Below are 17,010 nucleotides of genomic sequence, written 5' to 3'. Positions count from 1 at the left end.
GTATGCGTGATCTGTGCTGATATCAAATCGGCTTAGTATCGATGTCAGCAAATACTCAAGGCTGCGATATTGGTATCGTATCGGAAGTCAAAAGTTGTATCGGGACTTTTAGTAATGTAGTGTACTGACCTGGAAAAGTGGGGAGGATGACAGAGTGAAGCCATCTGACCCAGGTTGTCTAATCAAAGGTAGAGCTCCTGCAGTGTCTTGGGCCAAAGTGGCCTGAAATGAAACATCTCCAAATGCAGGAGCTTGAGTCTCTGGCTGGGCCTTGTCCTGTAACACATGATACCCACACAAATTTAAAAACATCTTCTTTAGACATGAACAAGATATCAGATTAACAAACCTAATGCAAGATGATAATACATTTGTTTACACTTTATATTTTACAAAAAAGCGACAGATTGGGGCAATGTTTGTCTCACGATCTCAAATGTAGTGTTTGTATACTTTTATTATAACTGCATTTTCTTTTTTCTTAAGAATTTCATATTTTTATAGCGCTTCGAGATGACTATTGTTGTACTTGACGCTATATAAATAAAGTTGAACTGAATTGAATAAACATTACATTAAAAGTGATATATTGATGTATGACTTTCGCTTAAGAGTTATGGACCAACTCTGCCACATTTAAAAATGAACAAATAAATAAATACCTACAGATATATGCCATAAATAAATCACCCAATACCTAAATATGTATGCCATACAGGGCCGGCCTTCCTGACAGGCAACACAGGCGGCCGCCTAGGGCGCTATCTGCTGGAGGGGCACCAAATTGCACCCCTCCCCCAATTTTCTATTTTTTTTATAATGATTGAAAAAGGTATAATAAACATGAAACATACCATTTACAATCACTGTACATGTTTTCTCTTAATTGAATATTTATACTTTAAAAAAAGTCCACTTTTGCTTAGGGCACCGAAAGACCTAAAGCCAGCCCTGATGCCATAGATAAATATTTAATACATAAATACTGTATATGCCATCAATGAATAAATAAATCACTCAATACCTCAACATATATTCCATAAATGACAAACCTAAATATTTGCCATAAATGCTATTTCATTATTCATCCATTCAGTCATCTATCCATCTATTTATGTGTTGTATTTTTCTTTTATTATTTATTAATTTAACTATGTGGCATACTGTATATCTGTAGGTATTTATTTATTTTTAATTGTGGCAGAATTGGTCCTCCATACAAGTGTTGGTTTGTTAGAAAACATCGACTCCTTTTTTAATTGCATTAAATCTAAATTTTTAAAAGCCTGATGATCTAGCCTGCAAGCGACTGCCAGCACCACTCTTTACTAACACACTAGCCCAACTGTAGGCCTGGGCCGCCTTGGGCCTCTGGGGTGGTCTTGGCCAGGATGGCTGGGGTGGGTTGCCGGGGTGTCTTGTTGCCTCAGCACGGGTGTGCATTCCTTCTGGGTGTTCACGAGGTCCCGGGGCTGTTTGATTTGGCGCTGTTGCCCCTTGCATACGCATCTGGTTGGTCTCTGGGGCTGGGGCCCTGCGTGCTCCCCTGCCGCTCCTTCCTCCTGCTCCCTGTCCCCCTGTCTCGTCCTCCCCCCCTCCTCCTCCTTTGCTCTTGCGCCCGCCATCCTGTTGGGTTGGGTTTGGGGGGCTCCCGTTGGTCTGGGGCACTGGTGGGGTGGCTGTGGCTCCCGCCTGGGGGGCGGGCGGTGCCGTGCCGGGTGGGTTGGCTGGGGGGTGGTCTCGTTGGGGGGCCTGGGGTGGTGGGGTCCTTGGCTCCGGTCCGGGGGGATCCGGGGTGGGGGTAGCTTTGGGGGTGGCTGCTGCCCGGGGTCGGCGATTGCCTCCTGGGTCGCTGGGTGGCGGGGTGTGGCTGTGGGTTGCTCCGTCGGCCCTTGCGGGTCCTCGGCTTGGCTCCCTAGGGCGCACCTTTGCCAGGGATGTCGCTTGCGCGACGACCCAGGCGGGGCCCCCTCCGGGGCTTTTGTTTGACCGCAATGGCCGGGGTGTGGCCGTTACGGCTAGGGGTGTGGGATGGGGGGTGCTATGGGGCCTCCCCGGGGGTCGTGTTGGGTGGGTGTGCGGGGGCGCGGCGCATGGCTCTTGGCCTGGTGGATCCGCGTTGGGATTGGCTGGTCTGCTGGTTGGGTGCACCGGGCGCCGTGGGTGCCATTCCGGGGCGGGGGCATCCCGGGGGTGGATCTGTGGTCTGGGTGTCCGGGGGCGTGCTCTCCTGTCATCGTCCCGGGGACCGGCCGCGGCTCGTGGCGGCGCTGCGCAGCCTTGGGCGGGGCGGGGCTGTTGGCCTGGGGCCCGCTGTCGTCCGGGGTGTGCTGGCGTCGGGGGGGTGTCTCGGGCCGGTGCGTGGGTCGTCGGGGATCGCCTCCGTGGGGGGGGTCTACTGGCGCCGTTGGTGTGGGATGGTGGTACCGGGCTGGGGGTGCTTCGGTACTCGGGCTTGCCGGTCCGTGGCTGGCGGGGTGGCCCTGCTTGGCGGTAGATGGTGTCCTCTTTCGTCGGGGGGGCCGGGGCTGCCTCCCGGTGGAGAGTGTTATATCGTGGCGCCGGGTGGGCCTGTGCTGGCCCTGGTGCGGGCACGGGCCTCCCCCCTGCTCGGCCGCCCTCCTTGGCGGCGGGGGGGCGTCGCTCTGGGCCGGCGTGCGGCGGGGGTCGCCCCCTGGGGCACCGGGGGATGGGGTTGGTGCCTGGCTGCGCCCGGGGGTGGGGGGTGCCGCCGTGCTCCGCGGGGCCGTCGCGGTCTGGGGGGGTGCCGTGGCGGGGTCTGCGGCTTTGCTGCTCCGGGGCCCGCAGTGCCGCTTGCCCGTCTGCACCATCTACCCTCTCGCGTGGCCCGCCATGCGGACGGGCCCGGCTCACACCAGACAGGCCTCCTACATGTACACTTCACCTCACTCCCAGCTGGTCTGGCTCATTCACATAATGCACCACACACCCATACCCAACCCTTGGGGGGCTGGATGGTGGGACTGGGGGTGGAGGGGGCCGCCACCTGTGTCACTATGTAGTGGCGCGGGGGCGGCACTCCCACCTCTAGTTACCATACTAATCCCTCCAATTTTAATCGCACCTCAACATGCCACCCCCCGGAGGGTGTACTCACCTACACCCTCCGGCCTATTACACCACATACACATATATCCACAGAGGCAGGATGGGGAGCACCGCTCCCCTCCTTCCCCCTTCTTTTAATTACACCCCATACATTCACTAAACACACACATTCACACAGGGGATAGGGAAGTGCCTCTCCATTGGGGAATGGAGAGGCACCATAACAGGGTGGTGGGTTGGTTCACATATTTGGGCCTCTCAGGTGGGGGCCTGGCTCCTCTGTTGGTGGCCGGGCCACTGTTTAGAGTAAAAATACCAGGATGGTGCGGTCGGGCGTGGCGGTGGGTCTCGGGGGGGCTTTGCTGGGGTCTCTCCTTGCGGGGTCTTTCCGGGCGGTGTCGGCCTGGTGGGGCGCGGGGGTGCTTCCTCCCCTTGGGTGTGGCTGGGTGCTTGTTTCGTCTCCTGGTGGCCTTGGGGCGGCCTGCCTCGCCGATTTGGGGGGTGGGTGTGCTGGGGGTGTGCTGGTGTCCTCGCCGGGGTTGGGGCGGGGTTGCTTGGCGCCTCGGAGTGACGCTGTTTACTGGGGGGCGGCGCTAGCTGTTCCGGTGGTGGAGGTTGCTGTCGGCCGCCTGGTGGGTCTGTCCTGCCGTTTGCAGACTGGTGGGTGGGTCCGGGGCATCTTTGGCTGGGGGCTGCTGTCCCGCACTTGATGTGTGCCATTGGGGTGCCTCCGTCCCCGCGGTGGGGATCGCCGGTTGCTCACGGGCCGGTGGGGGGCGCTGCTCCGTGGCTGGCGCTGTCCGGGGGGCGGCGGGCCCTGGGCTGCTGGCCTTGGGCTGTCCGGGGCTGTGCGGTCCTGCTGGGCCGTGGCCGGGTCCTGGGTGGGGGTGGGGGGTGCGTCCCGGGGGGCTTGGCTCGGGGGCTTGCCCTTGGGGGGTCCTGGTCCCGGGGGGTGCTCCTGGGGCCCGGGGTGCTTGGCCTGCTGGCCGGGCCGGTCCTGGCGGGGGTCTTTCGGGGCGGGTGGCGCGTGCCGCGCCCTTGCGTACCTACTGGTACGGCCCCTGCTTGGGCAGTGCCCCGTAAGGTAGGGTGTCGGGGGCCGGAATAGGGGGCCACATCCCGGCGGGGCGGTCTGGCTTGGCCCTTGGAGGGGGCCCTGGCTTTAAAAAAACTGAAGCTCGTGGCGCGGGCGGCATCAGCAAGGGGTGATCTGGGGCGCCGTGGGGGGCTAGGTTGGGGTGCCTGGGGGCCGGCGGGGAGACTCCCAGGGGGGTCGATGGGGTGGGGGGTCTGGGGGTTGGGGGTGGGATCGGTGGCGTGGTGCGCTGGGTCCTTGGCTCCTTGGGGCTTTCTCGGGTGTGTATGGGGGGGGGCGATGGCTGCCTCTCGGCTTGGGATCTTGGGGGCGTTCGGGGGGCTGCTTGGCCGTGGGGTGGTCGCCGGGGGCCCTTAGGCTGCCTGCTCTTGCTGCTGGCCTGACTGCTTCTTCGGGCCCGGGGGCGGCTCTTGGGTTTTGCAGTGGCGGTTCTTGGAAATACATTTGTCATGGATGCACTGGCCTTGGGCTGTGGGATAACACTCATACTGGGCTCAACCTTAGACACGTTGTTCCCAAATACCTGTTTTATGGAATTTCCACTCACCTCTTCCTCTGTTCACAGCCACCACTATTATTCCTAAACCGCACACTGGTCACCAAACTGGCTTGACAACACAACAATAAGCACAATATACACAACCACAATTTCACATCGCATCACTTAAAACCTAACAACTATTCCCCACCCATTCCATATCCTATCTTGTATCCCTCTTCCCTGTTAACTTCCCCACCCCCCTCCAACCCCTCACCTTGGTGTAACACTGCCCTCTCTCTTTTACATCCTCCCTTTAATAAAGTATTTCTTACCCTTCCCTAGGGAGGGCTGGTGACGGTCACAATTATGCAATGAAATAAATAAATTTATTTAATTGCAATAATAAAATATGCATTGCTGTTAAAAGATTGCACTTCTTGTAGTGTTAACCTTCGACAGCATGTGCAGACAAGGTAAAAAAAAAAAAGAAAACATCGATATTGAGTTCAGATGAAGTCACTATCCTTACCCCACGCTATGGGGGAGTAATGAGTGGACTTGTAAAGGTCTAAGTACCACCCCAGCCTTGAATCTTTCTGCACATTTTCCTCTTACCAAGATCTTGAATCTGAACAGGAGGGATGGTGCATCTGCCAGGCAGCCATACTCCTTGTTGGTTGGGTTGTATTTAGGGACGTAGCCATCAGTCCCCGTGCAGAGGAACACTTTCTCGATGCTGCAGGAGAACGAGTCTCCTAAGTTCTGAACAGGGTCCACCATCACACGCCCATAAATCATGGAGCCTGAAGGTAAGAATAAAGAGTGAGAATCCTTAAAGCTCACAAACTTTACATAGCTGAGGTGTAGCCTGTGACCACAGGGAGACAAAGCAGTGTTACCTTCTGAAAAAGCAGCATCAGTGCCTTCTCCAAAGCCCATGGAGCCATCAGACAACCACAGCTCCTTCTTAGACAGCAGGAACATGTGAGTGTTGAGGGTGAATTCGGCTGACACTGGGTCGCTCACCTGAAGGGAAACAGGCAGAACACAAACTCACATGAATTTTAAAGTTTATCACATGACACTGGTCTTGCAAATATCCACACTGTGTTAATTGTTTGATAATCAAGAACAAACGATATTAAAATGGAAGTTGTCTTCATCAAAAGTGAGTGATGCCTCATGCCTAAACATCATTTTGCACATACGACTGAGCTCATAAATTCCAAAAAAGAAATTATGTGAAGTATTGGCAGTTTTTAAACATACATGTCATGATACAGTTAGTTACAGTTACAGTGAGCCTCAAAATATTTACTAGTTAACTACTTAGAGCCAAGAAGTCCACTAGTTAAACTAGTTTGACATTTTTTTAACCTTACTAGTTAACTAGTTAGGATACCCAGTTTTTACAAGTTAACTAAAAAAGTTAAGTTAAAGTTCACTAGTTAAACTAGTAAGAGAACATATGTCCACTAGTTGCACTTGCATTGTTTTTATGAGTCATACTAGTGAGACTTACATGTTTTACTAGTAAACTAGTCAGATCTAAAATGTCACTAGTAACACTTGTTTCACAAAATGATAATGAGGAGGTGGGGAATACGTGAAGATTGAGGCTTCCAATAGGCTCTCAAAATAAAAATAACATCAAATTCAGGACCCAGGATTTTGTTATAGCCCCACCCACCTCATTTACACATTGCACACTAGTCAACTAGTTGGTTTAAAGGATTTATACAAGTTAAATAGTTGATATCTGTCTTCATCTTATTAGTTAACTAGTAAGACATAAATTATTACTAGTTAACTAGTTACACTCATAATGTCAACTAGTTATACTAGTGAAGAATTATTTTAGTGTTCGAGGTAACTAGTAAGAGAAACTGTCACCCAGTCACAGTAGTTGGAGTATTTCATACCCTACTAGTTAACTAGTGAGGCTCAGAAATGTTTACTATTTAACTAGTAAATTCTAAAATGTCAACTAGTCACACTATTGAGAACAGTTTTTACTGTACTAGTTTACAAGTAAAATCCTGTGCAGTTTACAAGTAAACTAGTTAAGTAAACACATTAAGACACACATATTGTTACGCGAGATCAAATATAACCAGAAGGTGGCGGCAGACATCACACACTACTACATCTACATCTACTAATTGAAACTAATAGAACTAGTAGTACTCGTAGAATTTAAAACTGTACTTGTGAACTAGTAATGCCAACAAGAGCCCTATGATTGCAAATTGTGACTAGATAACTAGTTAACCCTTTTTAACCTCACTAGTTCACTAGTAAAACTAAAATGACATGAACTAGTGTTACTAGTTGCCTTTTTGCTCTCAGTAGTTAACTAGAGAACATTTAGAGCCTCACTAGTAAACAAGTAAAATGTGTAACTGCATCACTAGTGATAACAGTGGACATGTGGGTCTTACTAGTTAACATTTTCAGACTCACTAGTTAACTAGTAAGGTTAAAAATAGTCAATCTAGTTCAACTAGTGGACCTCTTGGTTCTAACTAGTTAACTAGTAAACATTTTGAAGCTCACTGGTTAACTAGTAGACACAAAACACATGTTACGATTTAACTAGTGGATATTTATCACCTTACTAGTTAACATGTAGGATTTTTCTCTCTACTATTTTACTAGTACATGTTTCAGTGTTCTACTAGTAAACTAGTGCAGTCAAAGACCTCACTAGTACAGGAAACTGAACTGTGATATAAAAAAACATCTAATATACTGTATGTTCAATTGGCTTTCCATACAAATGGGAAGAACTGAACTGAAAGATCTGAAATTATTTCTATATACACAAAATACCTATTTCTCTCAAATATTGTTCACAAATCAGTCTAAATCTGTGATTAGCCCTATTCCCACGGGATTAGTTTTACCTAGGGACCACATGCTATTTGTAATAATTGCCTTAATCCCGTGCGAATCGGCCGTGTTCGTAATTTGTAAAGTAAAAATTCCCCCGCAAATTACCTACTATATTTTGCTGAACTCCGAGGTCCTGTGATAATACTAATCCAATGCAGATAGGCATCTCTGTGATTTGGACAGAAATAGGCAGGATCTGATGCGTGATAACGCATTGTTTTGTTTCCAGTGTCTGAGTTTACCTCATACTGAGATCGATTATGAGCATATATGCGACCATGCAACCCGAACTCTAACCTAATCCATTAAACTAATAAAACACCTGTTCGTTCACTTTGAAAACAAAAATAAACAAAACTGAATTCATATTAGTATTTGGCAAAAATTCATTTTCCGGTAGTGTGCATGCGCATATATGCTTATAATCGAACTCAGTATGAGGTAAACTTAGACCGTGACACCAAAGAATTGAGGCTGCATTGGAGTGTTTAGAAAACCTTTTGGGTGTCGGGCCAGCAAAACCTTATCAGCACGTAACGTACGGCAACAAAAAGAGAAGGAGCAATATCAGAAGCAAATGGTAGATCACGTCGTGCTTTGCACTGTGCGGTAAGAATCTTTTTTTTCTTCTTCTGTTTGTAGCCTTCTATTAAATACAGCTGGCTAGCACTAGCAGTAACACAGCAGCAAAGCCTGCAAAGTTGTTTTAACATCAACTCACACACTGTTTCACTTTTTCAGATACCTGTAATTTCAGCAAAATCTCAGGCTTTGGTTATCCCGTGCGAATGCGCCATTAGTGAGCACTTCTCCTTTGTGAGATAGTTCATCCCACCTCACAGGTGTGGCATATCAAGATGCTGATTTGACACCGTGATTATTGCACAGGTGTGCCTTGTTCAGTGTAATAATCTTAGTATACTGTAAATAAATGATCTTTTAAGTGACAGATTTGACCAGACCCTGCTTTATAAGCTCTAATATTCTTACAGTACATTTTCTTACATATTCTTACAGTACATTTTCTTACATATTCTTACAGTACATTTTCTCTTGTCATCTGTGGCATTTAAGTGTTTTTTTTTTTTAGCGTCTCCAACCTGTTGGAAGCGGATATCCATATCAAAAGTAAGCGGCTCTCTTGGGTGGCAGACTGGAGGGATACTAAACTCCCCATTGGGTGATGCGATGCAGGGGACCAACTTCACTGTGTAGGTTCCAGAGTAGTCTCGCACCTGAGTATGAGACACAGATGTTGAACCTTTTTTCAAGACTGTAAGCTCTATTTATTGTCTTTTTTTTCAAGCTTCTCAACTTACAGCAAAATCTGAGATGAAACTCCACTGCTGCATAGGCTGGTTGTATGTAGGTTCAGTCCTGACCAGGGCAAGAGTAAATGTCAGCCCCGGGTGGTCAGCACACATCGCCATGGATGACACACTGGCTCCTAAAGACAAACATGGCTACACTCATAAATCTTTCCAGCCACGTTCTGCATGACCTCAACCAGCAACTGTGTCAACCTTCTTATTTATAGATCGACCTCAAACATTGTGTGTGTGCCACTTGCTGCCGAACTGTACATGCTGTGTGAGGTCATTTTTGCATTTGCTAAAATGACCTGTGGCACTTTCACACAGAAAGACCCCATAGATGGGACGTCACAAATAGATATAGAGGATTTGACAAAAAGGTAAGCCAATAGGTAACTGTTGTCTAGAATGATCACTAGATGAGTTGAGAGGTATAATAGGCTTCTCTGCACTGCTTTCATACCTGGGTGAGACATAACAAACTGTCCCCTGAACCGTGCTTCAGTCTTGAAGTTCACCACAAGTCGTCCCTCCTCATTTATTCTCATACTTGTTGGATACATTGCTCCTGTAAGAACAAACACATCAGAGAAGGACTTTTCCCCCACAAATCAACACAAAAAGGCATTTTTGTTGGTTGATGACGTACCTTGTAGCTCTGCTTCAGGTGGGCTACCAACGCCGTCCTGCCACAGAATAGCTGTGTCATACACAAAGGTGAGTTTGAGCTCTGACTGTAGGTCAAAATGCTGCCAACCTCCGACGGCCACTGGAGAGTGAAAGACGTAGGACACAAACAGAGGTACTCGCAAGGTGACGTAGGACTGGACCAGGTTCAGCACCTACGGGGTGGTAAATCATAATAAGTTAGTTAGATGGTACATGAGGAGCTTCATATAGATTCAGCAGGGTTTCCCTTACCTGTCCATCAGTGCCGATGGAGCCCCCACAGTCATTCAGTAGCTCGGACATGTCGTAGTAGCTGGTGAAATCCCAAAGACACGCCTCTAGGTTCAGATTTCGGTAGAAGCGCAAGGAGTTAGCAGAACGCATTATAGTATTGTATTGATAAGGGGAAGTCTCCCCAATGATTTCGGGGTTCTTTGTTGAGTCAGTGATGAATCCATGGCCGGTTTGGACCTCATTAAAATCTAGCAGGTTGGAACAGCGGTGGTTCCCCACACGTGTGCCGTCTGGGCTTAAGGTGAGTTCAAAGTTCGACAGAGGTCTTGTAGAAATCACTGGAAGCATGCCTGTCGTGGGTTAAAGGAACAAGGAGCTTAGTCAAGATCAACAAATTTAATTTCAAAATATCAAAGGAGTCATTAAGGATTACTGCTGACCGTCCATGTGAGGCATGTTAATAGTAAGTTTGATGAGGTTTGGGAAGTCCGGATCATCTGGGCCTGTGTAGCGGATCTTTGCTGAGAAAGGTTCAGCCCCCACCGTGCCTTGTATACGTGGCTGACACATGCCTGTCAAATGATGAACCAGTTAAACCAAATTCTAAAGAGTTCTCAGTGTCTTCTTCAGCAATCCCTCACCTTCCTCTTTACTGATAACAACTAAAGCACTGGACAGCTCCAAGCCAGCATCTCCATTGGTATTGAAGGCTCTTGCTGCGCACTGAACCCTGGACCCAGCTTGGAAGTAGATTGAATCCAAGGTGATGGACTTAGTGTTTGTGAAGAAAGTGTTGGTGTCCACCTCCCGCAAGGGGCTAGTTACTCCATCGGATCCAGTGGGAGCGCTGACCAACCAGCGGTACTGGGTAAGCGTGTCATTGATGTTCTCCGCAGAGCAAATGGAGCCAGTTTTGTCAAAGTCATAGTACTTTGGGTTGCAGGCCTTGAGGAGTATCAAACATAACACCGAAATTATTTCGACATGTTGATATAACAGAGTCAACTGGACTAAACAAAGTTTTTGATAATAAAACTGCTTCATACTCACCGTCACACACACAACCGGGTATCCATTGGTTGGGTGAGGTTTGTCTTTGAACGTTGCAGTGTCATCATACATAAGTAAAGAAACCACTTGGGGCACTGCAGGGAAAGTGACATCTGCAACACTGTCCAGCTCCTCAATGTACACAATGGCTTTGTTCATCTGGCAAGAAGAACAACAACATCCTGAACTGGAGAACTGAGCCTCATTTTTAAGGTCTTGGTTAAAAATGTTTTTTTTTTTTTAAGAAACATACATTCAGTGTCCTCACATATCAGTAAAAATGAATGTATGTCGTTAAGTATAAAAATGATAATTCAATCAATTTACAGTCAGACAGATTTGGTGCAGTGGCCTTGCTAAACACACAATTAATTTATCCTGACGCACAGCAGTGTTGGGAATATACTGCAGGCACGCACTGATTACACACACTAACTTTTCTCACAATCATTTTTTAATAAAAATCATTAACAAAATAAATAACTAAATCACTCAACCATATCTGCTGTTTCAACTTTTATTCGACCAATGATAACGTGACAACAGTGTAATTCTGATTTATACACCAAAGATTCAAGTGATGCCTCTTCTTTCAATTTTACGAAACATCACGCGCTATGTACATGGTCTATGTGCACTAAAATGTCTAAAAGTAAGGCATTCCAACTTTTGGATGCTCCTGGACATCTTATGACCTATGATCAGTTTAGTATCAGTACAAAAATAGTGGAAAATACATTATTTGTCATTATCAAAGGCCCTTTTGATATAACAATCTGGATCACTGTACGAACACAAACTAATTTTGATTTGTGGATAAATCGGGTGAGTTTTTTGTAGTTTAGTTACTGTAGTTTAGTTACAATCATGGTCAATATGTTTGTGTGGAATTAACCATTTATGTCACGTGAGCCATGCGTGCCTGATGTAGTCTATTGGTAGAATGTCACAGTTCTGTTTATAGATTACTCTCCACTTTAGTTTGGCTGGGACGGCCTCTCGCATCTCATTCCACAGGGGAAAGCTTTTTATAATACGGAGGTTCAGGGGTGCTGACAGAACTGCCAGCTGCTGCTTGCCTATTTTAATGCAGGCTGAAATGACAGCGTGCATGTTTACTTGTGACGATCTGTAACTCCGTACTGTGCATGCACGGTAATCTCTTCTGGGTGCCTTGCCTTCTCACCTGTATCTCAGCCACCATGTTGTCATCAGGCTTCATGTGCACAGTGAAGGCCTCTCTCATCTCTCTCTGGCCATCGTAGAGGATCTCAATCTCTACAAAATGCTCTTTCTCACCCTCTTTGAACTCGACATCTATAGTCAAAAAATGTGAAGAGTTGTTTACCAGACAGTTACTCCATCATTGAGTTGTCTGACAAGGCACAGTGAAAGCTGATTTGTCACTTTGATGCAAGAAATCCAGGTTTTTACCTTCAGACAGTGGGTTGTAGTCTTCCCCAGAGGTTGCAGAGCCGTCCTTAGTGTGTATTCTCACTACGGAGACTTTTGAAGTGTCTCCAAAACGAAAGATTGGGATCTTCACAACTGCAATATCACCTTTGACTTGAGGCTCACGCACGTTGTACTTGATCTCAGAGAAACGGATAATAGGCTCTAGAATGAAAGAAAGCATATTCTCATGGATTCTTAGTCCTGAAATGCATTTTGTCTCCACCCAGATAAAAGAGAAATGCCCCCTTAAAAGTAATTAAAGTAATAACTAAGAATGAGAGAACGTTTTTTTTTTTTTTTTTTTTTTTTTAGAAATTTAAAGTAGACCTTTGCTATTAGGTGTAAATAAAAATACAAAAAAGGAAGAGGGTTCGTTGGGGTCCAGAGATAGCTGAAAACCAAAAGTCAGATAAGTTTTCACTGGCTCATGGGCAATGACTCGGGCAAAATTGGATTTAATGGATCCAATAACCAAATTTAATCTTATTGTTAAAATATATTTCATCATCTTATTGATTTTCTAGTGGTACGCACTGTCTTTCTTATCTGTTATGGTGATCAAAGCCTCTTTCTGCTCGCCGATCGAGGCTCCGTAGGGGGACTTGCTCTTAGGAGTTCCCAGCACCAACCGAAACTCCTCATCATCCTCATGCACGACGTCATCCATTAGACTTACCACGCATGGCTTTTCATTTTCACCTGTGAGGAAGAAGTGGGATAGGGGAGTAAAGAAATCCTGCAGGAGCAAGATCAATAGGCGATTAGGGGAGGAAAGCTGTTCCTTACCAGGCAGGAACGTGATTAGTGAGGCGTCGGTGTTGGGTCTCTCATTGTAGTCCATCATAACCTGAGCAGACCCTTGGCGAGTGTAGCAACGCACTGTGGATCTGAGGTTTATGTCTCCGTTGCGGTACACAATGGCTTTGACTTCCCCATCAGACTCATCCACCTTGTAGCTTCCTTCCTTGAACTGAACCTTTGGCACTAAAAAAGAAAATCAGCATGTCATAGGAAAGACAGCACAGTTTTATTTAATAGTTTTAACAAAGATTGTATTATAGAATTCATTAATAAGGGGTGCGGTATAACTAATATGCAAGCCCATATGAAGTAATTTTAAAATTTCAGCCTGATACATAATGGTAAAGATTAAAAGACACTTTTGGAACATATTTTTGTGTTGTCATTACATATTTAAATATTTCAAGATCAAAAAGCAAATTAGCATTTAGGTTGATGAATTACTTTTTCTTTTAAGTTAATAAAGGTTGAAGCAGTTTTCCTAAGTCATCAAATAAACTAATATAGTAAATAATCCAGCTACTCTTTCATTCATTATTAATTGTCGTAGTTGTATACTACAGAGAGATTAACACTCCGTCCTTTAAAAGTAAAGAACAGAACCAGGCTCTGGGCCGGACCATCTATATGTGGTTCCTTCATTTAACACTCACGGTCTGTGATCGTATCATTGATGGTAATCGTCGTCTTGCTCGGCTCCCCTAGCACTGCGTTCATTGGCATGCGCAGCACAAGGTCAAAGGTCTCTGGCCCCTCCAGCTCCGGTTGACCCAGGTCATCCAGGATGGTCACTCTAAATGTCTGCATCGTCACCCCAGGGGCAAAGTCCAGGTTACGGCTGATACCGACATAGTCATATCCGGCTGGTGGAAGAAGAAGAATCCACTTTTTGCATTGGAGGGATTTTATTTCAATGACTGAGTGGCTGCTTAGTCATTCATGCAGTTACCTTCAGCAGAAACAGGCTCACTCTTCCTGGAACGTACAGTCACTGTGGCAATTTTGGAAAGGTCCGTCCCCGTCCTCCAAACTTTCACTTCGACGTAGCCTGAGCTCTCCTCCACCACATACTCAAGTTCCCCAAAGTACAATGAAGGCTCTGTGAAGAGATACATTAACTCCGGAAGTCAGCTTTCTAAACTTTTAAAGTCATGTTCAACTTAGTATTTTTGTGAAAAGATTCCATATTCTTTTAATTCTGTTATTCTATTTCAACGTTATGTCCTACAGTTTTAAGTTATTTCTTCAAATCGAGACTAAAAACTTAGAAAATATGGCCATTGTTGGCAAATCATGCACTCCTTTTCCTCCCTGGCTGTAGTCTGATGATGGAGTGCTCTTTCTAAACTCAGCGCTAAAGCATTAAGGATGTGCCAGCAGAATAAGACTATGCATGTTCCCAGATCCTGCTGATGGAGAAGCTGATAAAAAGCAAGAGAGACACACACACAGGAAAGCAGTACAGTATTGAGAGCCTTTAAACACAATGTCAATTCATCTCTCCTCACTAGGCCATAAAGTTAGACTTTAGTTTTTGGCCATTTTACAACTGAAAACAGAGGGTGGCACAATCACATTTAAAATGAAATACAATGGAATGACAAAAACAAGATGTTAAATGCCACAACAATTATTGTTACAAAAATAATACAATTTGGATTTATAACATACCTGATTTCCAGAAATTATCGTTAATTTATATATTACGAATAGTGGATCTATACTGTATATATACTAATAATACAAGGGTTTTTATGCCACCCCATAAACCCATTTGCATGTTAATGTCTTAATTACTTTATTTTTTAAAGTTATGAATCTATTTTTTAAATGTTTCTTTATAATGTCACAATATTATCAAAACCAATCAAACCAAAGCCAATTATCAGAAAAAAAATCATACATGTTTGAAACAATACAACTTTTTTAATTCAACTTCTTATTCACGTTCAAATTATTTATAATCAAAGTTTGTGCTTTCCCATATAAAACGCAAAGTTCAAAGGCCAATGCTTAATAACACTTAAAAACAACATCTTCTTTATCTCTTTATTAATTTAACTTCTGTACCCACTTTATGTTGTGTTTTGGACTGTCATAGTAATCTGTCATCACTATTAAAACTTGAACTTTTGCAACCTCAACCTTTTTAATACATTAAAAAAACCAAAAACAAACAAACAACTTTTCAATACAAATTGAAATACAATTAGAATGTGCTTTTCATATTCCAGATGTATTTTTTTCAATGTGGTTGTTAAATAATAAAACAATAATGGGATACTATTTGACTAAAGAAGCAATCCTATGATAAAGTGTTAATGTTCGACCAATAGCATTTATGTTACATTATGCTTTACTAACTGAAAGGTGTGTGACCAATAATAAACGAAATCATTGGAAACAAAAGCAGAAGCCAGTGAAATATCCAATATGCGCAGAGCAAAATTGCGAGTGAGAATTATGTAATTATACAATGTTGATTTAAACATCTAAATACTTTAATACATTAATTGTTGGTGTTAATAAAAGTTTACACTAATAACTTTAATATATGTGATATTTGGTCGTCGTACTGATATGTCAGTCCTGTTCTTATTGTTTCCAATGGTTGATGCTGTGATGGAATTTCTGGCTCACTGTCATCTATTTTGAATTTTAACAGGGGAGGAGTTTCAAACAAGTAAATTTTAGTAACAATAGATTCTGGCCTGGGCCTATACACCAGTTCACACACACACACACACACACACACACACACACACACACACACACACACACACACACACACACACACACACACACACACACACACACACACACACACACACACACACACACACACACCATTCCTTCCATTTGAAGGACTAAAAAACTTCTTTTCACAAATAAAAGAACAAGGAAGAGTTTCAGAATTTAAAGAGAAAATTATTTGTGATCCACATCTGGGATAGCATTGGCCCACAACCCTGATTAGGACATCCAGGTTGTGAAATATTAATTTACAGAAAAAAACGAACTTTCAAGTAAAAAGACAATTGTTATTGATCTATGTAACGAAAAAAAAAAACATGTCATTCATTTGGATTCTCTGCAAAAAAGCCCCTCTCTCCACCACCTGTCCAATGCTCTCTGCAGACAAAGGGATGTCCTCTTTGCCCCCCCGAGCTCCAATGAATACCAATGAGAATAGGGGGCTGCTCCAAGAGCAAGTCTCTTTATCTGTAGTGAAGCATAACATTCGCCAAGGCTGCCATTCTCTAGCTCAGCACCTGTCCATTGTAATCTTGTATCTACTATACAGTGTGAGGGTGAATGGCACAGAGCATGTGAACAAGCCTGCTAGGGAAAAGAGGAAGGGTGTGATTGTACAGTTAAGCCACTGACGTTGTCATCGCTGCACATACAGTAGTTAGTGGGGATGTCTGTGACGTTTGTGTAGATTAATGATGCAGAGAACGCAGACCATGATATGAGGATGATGCAAGATCGTCTACACCTGCTCACTTTCTGAAGCTTTAAACTGGAACATGATGATGATACTTTTTTTGACTCATATTTTTACACATATCTATAAATCCCTGTCAAAGGCCAGAGACAGAAAAAGCTTTATAGCTGTACAAGCAGAATTTGAGATCATCCATGTTATATATGTAGGAGCTGAAGTTTTTAAACTCTGATCTATATTGAGAGTACCTTAAACTATAAGAGAGAACTGAAATTATTTTACAGCCCTGCAGTAAGGAAACTTGAGCTTTTATTTTCTCCATTGTCCTTCATTCTTGTTTCTTGGTGGAAAAATTGAAAAGTGTGTGTGAGATAAATTAGATAAAAAAACCGTCAAGTGTGAATGCACGTGTTGCGACATTCTGTTTCGTACTCACTTCATAAAACACTCACACACAACCTGCACGCGCATACATGCCTGCAAGCCCACTTTTTTCGAA

The 17,010-nt window shown here is 44.7% G+C and overlaps 1 protein-coding gene across 3 annotated transcripts in view; it reads right to left on the bottom strand.

The window, feature by feature from the left end:
- The window catches only part of LOC114464526 (FRAS1-related extracellular matrix protein 2-like), an 85,635-nt gene that overhangs the window by 43,030 nt on the left and 25,595 nt on the right, over nt 1-17,010 (bottom strand). For all 3 annotated transcript variants that reach the window (XM_028448812.1, XM_028448794.1, XM_028448802.1), the window contains exons 7-23: nt 14,013-14,162; nt 13,717-13,926; nt 13,049-13,246; nt 12,797-12,961; nt 12,242-12,424; nt 11,994-12,124; nt 10,808-10,966; nt 10,399-10,702; nt 10,198-10,329; nt 9,776-10,107; nt 9,504-9,696; nt 9,318-9,422; nt 8,861-8,988; nt 8,642-8,776; nt 5,546-5,672; nt 5,262-5,449; nt 130-276 (exon numbers count right to left, since the gene is read on the bottom strand). In XM_028448812.1, the coding sequence (XP_028304613.1) occupies nt 130-276; nt 5,262-5,449; nt 5,546-5,672; nt 8,642-8,776; nt 8,861-8,988; nt 9,318-9,422; nt 9,504-9,696; nt 9,776-10,107; nt 10,198-10,329; nt 10,399-10,702; nt 10,808-10,966; nt 11,994-12,124; nt 12,242-12,424; nt 12,797-12,961; nt 13,049-13,246; nt 13,717-13,926; nt 14,013-14,162 (2,987 nt within the window). The remainder of the gene's footprint in view (nt 1-129; nt 277-5,261; nt 5,450-5,545; nt 5,673-8,641; nt 8,777-8,860; nt 8,989-9,317; nt 9,423-9,503; nt 9,697-9,775; nt 10,108-10,197; nt 10,330-10,398; nt 10,703-10,807; nt 10,967-11,993; nt 12,125-12,241; nt 12,425-12,796; nt 12,962-13,048; nt 13,247-13,716; nt 13,927-14,012; nt 14,163-17,010) is intronic.

Source organism: Gouania willdenowi, chromosome 1 (assembly GCF_900634775.1).
Source record: "Gouania willdenowi chromosome 1, fGouWil2.1, whole genome shotgun sequence".
Taxonomy (NCBI): Eukaryota; Metazoa; Chordata; class Actinopteri; order Blenniiformes; family Gobiesocidae; genus Gouania; species Gouania willdenowi.
Note: the sequence above shows the minus strand (reverse complement) of the source record. Positions and strands in the feature narration are given on the sequence as shown.